The sequence below is a fragment of the Telmatherina bonti genome (assembly GCF_933228915.1).
Source record: "Telmatherina bonti genome assembly, chromosome: 13".
Taxonomy (NCBI): domain Eukaryota; kingdom Metazoa; phylum Chordata; class Actinopteri; order Atheriniformes; family Telmatherinidae; genus Telmatherina; species Telmatherina bonti.
The window spans coordinates 16,649,152-16,656,309 of NC_136611.1; the positions used below are offsets into that span (position 1 = coordinate 16,649,152).

Sequence of the window (7,158 nt, forward strand, 5' to 3'; positions counted from 1 at the left end):
AGTCTCAATGGAGGAGTTGATTTTATCCCCCCGCCAAGTGGTCCTCCTTGCAGTATTAGTGTGTTGTAGCTCCACAATCTCTAACTGTGATAGCCCCTGCCATTTGTGTATTTTGGAACATTGTGCTACAAGGTGTTTCAGTGTCATTGTGGACTGTGGGTATCAAAGTATCCATATGTCCCACAGCCTCTTCATATAGCCCCTCTCCCTGGGGTTACTTGCATAGTAACATTCCAACAGTACCTTATTCGCCTCTTGTGTCCAGTGTCGTCCACTTTGTGTTCCAGTAGCCCATTTGTCATCACAGCACCCTGGTTCCTCGGTGTGTGACGCAGACCTTGTTTGACTGGGCAACATCTGAGCCGGTATGTCAGCTTCATTATTTCCACTTATCATGATGTAGTTGGGCAGTAGCACTTGGGGACTTGCCCAAGGACCCAAGTGAATGATGTTACAATGGAGCTATGTAAATACCTGGCACCATGTTACCTGCAGGATTCGAACTTGGTTCACCCGCACCCCACACATTCCACTATCCATCCTGCTCAGGTTAAAGTGAACATCATGGCCTGTGTGTGTGTACTGCAACACCGAAAATAAATGGAGCCAAAAAAGACTATAAAAGTAAGAATAAATTTCATTTTTCACAAATGGTTGATATAACATTTGATAATATAACTTGAAACACCAGTTAGACAATAAGCACTAACAAACAGCAGTAGCCTTGGAAGGTTTACTTCCACAACTTTCAAATAAAATTCATTAACTGTTGCTCCATGGAGGCAGTTAATAGAGTGAATGTTAGAAAATGTGCTCAAAGCTTTGAATTTAAGAAATGTTTTAAACCTGATTTAAAAAAGGATTAATACACACAAAACATTAGAAAACTCAGACATGTTTTGACTTTTGTCATAAATATCAAAATTTGTGTAACTGTGTGTCCCCACTTCCACTGAGACTCATTAATAATTAATAGCTTGACGTGGAACATGCAATACAACAGGTGCTCATTGCATGAACTGCAATATATGTGTGTGTGGGTGGGTGGGATTGCTGTAGGATACCCTATAGTAAATGATAATACAGGGCTGCAGTGGCAAATGAGAAGACAGACCTTAAGGGTAATTTAAGGGTAAGATTCAACAAAAGGGTAACTATGGCTACACTTGTTTTACTTTAATGGAAATCAGCTGATCTCAGTGTTATCAATCTCTCTTATTCTTACTTGCTGTAACAACCCACCATGATCCCTTTTAAAACTGCCTCTTACTTGTTATTCTTTTTCTCTGCCAATGATGTCCACACTCACCACCCTCTCATCTATCCATTTCTCTCTCTCTTTCTGGGACAGCAGATGGAAACTATGGCCCAGTTCTGCCTTTTGTTCTGGGTCCCCAGAGAGACCTTTCTGGACACCACACAGTTCAGCTTCGCATATCTAATACAAAATGCAAGTGCCTGTCTTTTATTTAAAAAATACTAACACGAGCATGGCCACAATGCTTTGAAACATGTTGAATGCAATTCTGAATTTTGTGCTTCTTACCTAAACAAACAAAAGTGAATAAAACACACAGATGCCTCTTACTGTTACTGTGAACATTTTAAGGAGTTCATTTTCCTTAGTTTCAGAGCAGGTTATTCTATTTATTTGATTGTTTTTAAGGACATTTATTTTTTGAAAAAAAAAATTACCGTGGGACAGAGATAATCTAAACAGTTCAAAGATAATTGAAAGACTGCTATAACATAGAAACTAATTTTTTAAAAGGGGAGGTAAAGCTTAACATGACGCCAAAGTATTGCTTTCAGCCCCCCCCCCCCCTTTTCTGTTTTTACTTACAACACTATCCACGCGAATCAGTGTCTCGAGTTCTCCCGAACTCCACCACCTTGTTGTTATTTTTCATAACGTCCATGAGTAAATAATTAATGTGCGTGAAACACTGAAACCTTAACCTGCTCTGCATCCCACCTGTTGAAGACAAAACTTTTTTTTTTTTTTTTTACCTCCTCGCCTTCTGTGGGTTAAAAACTACAGTGAATTATCATCATTACCAGCCGACATTATGGTAAAACAAAAAGTCAGCTTGATGAAAAAAAATCTGAAATGCAAACTGATACAGATGCAATAGCTCATATATCGATGCAAAGATATACTTTTTTATTTTCAGTTTGCGTCCTATGTTTTTGCAGTGAAAATGAATTAAAATAAAAAAATATTTGTAGGCCTACAGCACAATTAAACGCTTTGACCCCCCCCCCCCCCCAAAAAAAGAAACATTTATTTTTCAGAAATTCAGGCACGTTTCGGTTATAACAAGACCAACATCAATGCCAAATAGTAATTAATTGTTCCTTGAGGCCTTTTCTGGAATTTTTTATTGGTTTTCCAGCAGATAGCGACATCAACCCCCAATAACCCCTTAGATGTTTATGGAAACTTGATCTCATTTCACCGCAAAACGAACTCGCCGTAGATGGCTGTCTGATCATTGCATGATAAAGCTCTGCCTGCATAAATTCTGTTAATAATTTAACATGGCATCCTTATTATATTCCCCTTGATACACCGACTTCAAGTGAAAAGCAGAGGAACGCGGATTGTGATTGGCTGAAAACAGAGAAAGAGACGTGACAGGCAGCGACAGGCAACAACGGTTGTTTACTTTCATGAATTATTTAAAAGTGTTTTGCTTTTCCGTAGCACGCACCTTTGTTTATAAAACTTGTTTGGTAGGCCACTTTGTGGTTATATTGTTAAATAGCAAGAAAATGGAAGGGGAACAAACTAAACTAAACTAAACTAACTAAACTCAAATTTCAGGCGAGTCATTGGCAAGGCCTGTGTGCGCGTGGTGCACGTTTGTTAGTTAACAGAGAGCAATAAAGGAGAAAGGGAGGTTGACGACGACATGTACACACGTGGACTTTTCTTTAGTTGAGAAAGTGTGTTCACTCTCGAGTTAGGTCCTCGGGGACACGGTGGGGACCCGCGAGCGCTCACCAGCTGACAGCGCGTGCTCCACTGAGGCCATCCAACACCTCGGCCCACGAGCCAACTAACAATAGGCCTGAAATTAATGCACACTCCCTATTAACAAATCTAGCATTCACCAAATGGAAGACATGGCATCAGTTCAGAAAGGAAAAGACAACAGTATCTCCAGCAATACAACAAATAATATAATAATAAAAACAACAACATTGCGACGACTTTTCTCGTATTGTTGCCAACAAACTGCAACAGAGCGCGTGCTGAGCATGTTTCACTTTGCTGTTGGTTTACTATGAGTAACAAGCTGATGGGATCCTGGAATAATTTCATTAGACAAAAAAGGGCTACTCCCTTAAGATAATTTAGCCCTCAGTTTTTTTCTCCAACTTGGCTCATATCCATATTGGAAACTTTGTTATATCTTTTCATGTTGTGACGCAACTGTCTGAGTTGCCGATGGTGCTAAGGAATTTCTAAAAGTATTGGCAATATGTATATATTTTTGTTTAACTTCCTTGGTTAAAAACTTCAGAGATGCAACAAGTTTAAACTTAGACAGTAAAGCATTCGTTCATCGTTATTATTGTTATTATTATTATAATTAATAATAATAATAACAATAATAATAATAGTAATAATAATAATAATAATAATAATAATAATGCATCAATAGGTCATCTTTATTTATTTTTATTAAGTTTGAGTTATTTAAGGGCTTATGGGGAACAGTCAGACACATGATCTTTTAATTAGCTTTTTTATTCCCAAAATCACATGAAAATAATAAAGAATGGCAAAATGATTATTAGCTTTTAAGCAACTTTAACTACGGAGATATACAAAGCAAAATAAAAAAAATATATCAGCAATAAATACATTACATCGATTCATCCAGTGAAAGAAAAAAGTCACATAAGCTCATTTGTGATAAAAAAAAGACTTTATTTATTTTAAACGGTTTTTTAAAAAGAAGGCAGGAATGATGGCTACATTAAATAGGCTATTTACGTGGAGTTGGCAGTACTACATCAGCAAACAAAACGGGAGCATTATTTGTGTTTTTGGGAGGTGGATAAAAAAAAATCACAATTCTGAAGCCTCTGGCCTGTTTATCTTAAAGTGCACGTCATAAACTTTTGAAGTTGCAAAATATAATACATTATACAAACAAATGATCAATTCAAAACATAAAACACAGCAAAGGTCGAATAAGATAGCTAAAGAAATGAACATACATCGGTCTAATCAAACACAGCTAAGCATTTATCAGTACAGTTTTGTGGAAGACAGCTTTTTGGATGGAGTGACGTGGGAAATGCCCATGGCGGTGCTGTGCGCAACATGGCAGAGGGGGTCTTCCAGCCACGTCTCCATGGAAACTAGAAATTGTAAGGATGTAGGTGCTTGTTGGCAGAACCCAATTAGGCCTATCACATAAAAAAATTAAAAGTTGAGAAAATAAAATTATTGTCATATTTCTTTTAATGTTTTTCTTTTGAAGAAAAATCCGTTAAAATGTCAGCTGCTGATTATTATTGACACGGTTTATGATCATTAGGCCAGTTTCGTTGCCTTGTGAAGCTTTTATGTGGTATGTTACAACTATTAATTGCTTAGAAAGAAACTGCGTGATGATGGTGGTGGTGGTTGGGGAGCTTGAGTTCTGAAAGATCATCTTCTTCACTTGAGTGAAGTTCCATCACTATTTCATCCGAATCACTAAAGTGGGAGTGCGGGGAAAACTCCCCGTCGCTTCGGGGGGACTCTTTCCGCCCGTTCCCGAACTGTGAAGTGCCTGCACGAGAGGATGATGAAGGAGAAGATGAACACATCGCTTTCTCAACTCTTGAGGAGAACGAACTCTCCTCAAAGGCAGAACGGAAAGGCATCCCGGCCATGTGAGCAGGCAAGCTGCCGCTTGGGACGGACGCGGCCGCCGCTGTCCTACAGGTCGTTGGGGACTGTGAAGGCATGTCCTTAACTCCATCAAAGCCACTGGCAGGTGGAAGTTTAATGTCACACTTTGGCGAATTGTCGTTATTAACGGAATCGTTGTTGTTATTGTTGGAGGTTACTGGACCTTGGAGCAGCTCAGCCAATGCATTGATGTAAATCTGCGCCATCTGTAAGGTTTCATATTTAGACAGCTTCTTGTCGTTGTCAAACGCTGGGATGACGCTGCGCAGCTCGTCGAAAGCGTGGTTAAGCCCGTGCATGCGCCGCCTCTCGCGCGCGTTGGCGGCCACTCTTCTTTGCCTCTGGATCCCGCTGACTGGTTTGCTGGACTGGGCTCTCTGCCGCATGGAAGCCTCTTCTTCGGGCCCCGGAGTCGTGCCTTTAAGCCGGCACAGGTCCCTGACTTTGAGTAAAGAAGAAGAGGAGCTCTTGGCAGATTTTCTGTGACTGAGGGGACTGGGATGACCTGAGGAGCCAGGGGAGTCACTTTCTGAAAAAAGAAAATAAATAAACACATGAATGAAGAAGTTGTCCAATAAAATGAAGAGAGTAAAACGTATATTAGCTAGTTAATGGTCAAATCTAAATGAACTGAGAATAAACTAAACTTAAACTGAAAAGTTTGATTGGCTACTTAATCACACAAACGTCCTGCGAGTGATGTTTCTCTGCAGGTTCTTATGACATTAAAATCTTGTCTAGTGTTGCTTTCTTACCTTGGTAGGAGCCGGTGCTCGGGCATGGCGAGTGCCGCAGGTAGTCGGGTGAAGTGGCGTGTGCCGCGCAGGTGCCAGAACCCGGAGCCTGCCAGGCGCGTGGGTCACTATCTCTCCCCACTAGCGTCAGTCCAGGTTCGTAGCAGGACTCCTCGAACTGCTGCTTCCCGCCCCTCTCCACTACTATTGGGCTGGCACAAGTCTGCTGCAGCGCGTCGAAGGCGGCCACCTCACGCGCGCTTTTACTCCAGTCTGCAGTTATTATATCCATGAGTAAAAAAAAAAAACCCTCAAACCCAAAACAAAAAAAAAACAAAACAAAAAAAACAAAACAAAACAAACAAAAACAAATAAACAAGCAAAATCGAGTAACAAAAATGAATTCTTTTAATCTTTATCAGAAAAAGTTATTGGAAGCACGCACTGATGTGATGCTGTATGACAGTCGCGTGCAGGACTCCTTCTATGGTGTCTCAAGGCGCGGCGTCGGTTTAAAAAGCGGCACGCGTCTGGAAGCCCCCCTCCTCGCGCTGGTCGCGTGTTGACGTCCAATGAAATGTCTCGGTAAAGCCCGAGAGAGGTGATTATGGCTCCCCAAAGCGGGGCTGTTTATGATAAAGTTACGAATTAGGGAGTGTTTAACGCAAGGGGGGTAAGGGGAACCTCCCACAGGACGCACGTGGAAGTGATGATGGTTTTAGGTGAGGAACGTGGAGAGCGCGAGAAGTGCGTGGACAAGAAAAACAAAAAAAAAAAATCCCCACCTGACCTGTCACTGCGTCTGCTTTACGTCTCGGTTTGAACTGGGGGGGGGGGGGGGGGGGGGTGGTTCAAAAAGGGTTAATTGACCATCCTGGTTTCTTTTTTTAAATGACCGTCAGCAGAATTGAAGAGATTAAACGTGCTTTAGAATAAATTGAAGGCCAGATTAACTAAATATCCTAAACTCCATCATTCAGCTGTAGCGCAAAGTTTAGGGTGAAGTCGGAGCTTAATATCTAAAGGGGTGCGTGAGAAGGGGGTGGGGTAATAAAAAAAGTGCTCCTTGAAAAAAAAAAAAAACAGAAAAGAGGGGAAAAAAGCGGTTCATGGGGCTCGCGCGCTCATTGTCAATTCACAATTCATTCATTCTATGATCATCTCCAGTTACCATTTTCCTTTTGTAACAAGTCTGAAACCTTTTGATCCAGCTCTCGGAACGCCCAGTCGGCAAGAAAAAGGCTTCACAGGGAACGGAAACATGAGCAGGGGTCTCGCGCTCAACACTGTTTCTGCTGACACGAGCTGAGTGACGCACAGCGAGAGGAGAGCACACGTACACCTTCACTACCATCTCAGTTAAAAGATATCCTGAACTTCATTAGGGACTAAAAAGCAGTGAAACAGGTCTGGAGGGAAAACTGTAAAACTGCAAACAAGAAAACGAAAAGTCACGAGGACGCACCTGCAGCCTTATCAATGCAACTTCCGGCCAAATGAACAATTGAA

At 41.2% G+C, this 7,158-nt stretch overlaps 1 protein-coding gene across 1 annotated transcript; it reads right to left on the reverse strand.

Moving 5' to 3' along the window:
• Positions 1-4,611: 4,611 nt before the first annotated feature.
• On the reverse strand, positions 4,612-5,941 carry atoh1a (atonal bHLH transcription factor 1a; the record flags this gene model as incomplete). Its single annotated transcript, XM_079251640.1, has 2 exons — positions 4,612-5,444; positions 5,671-5,941. The coding sequence occupies 2 exons, from the start codon at positions 5,939-5,941 to the stop codon at positions 4,612-4,614; spliced, it is 1,104 nt and encodes a 367-aa protein (XP_079107766.1).
• Between the last annotated feature and the right edge of the window lie 1,217 nt (positions 5,942-7,158).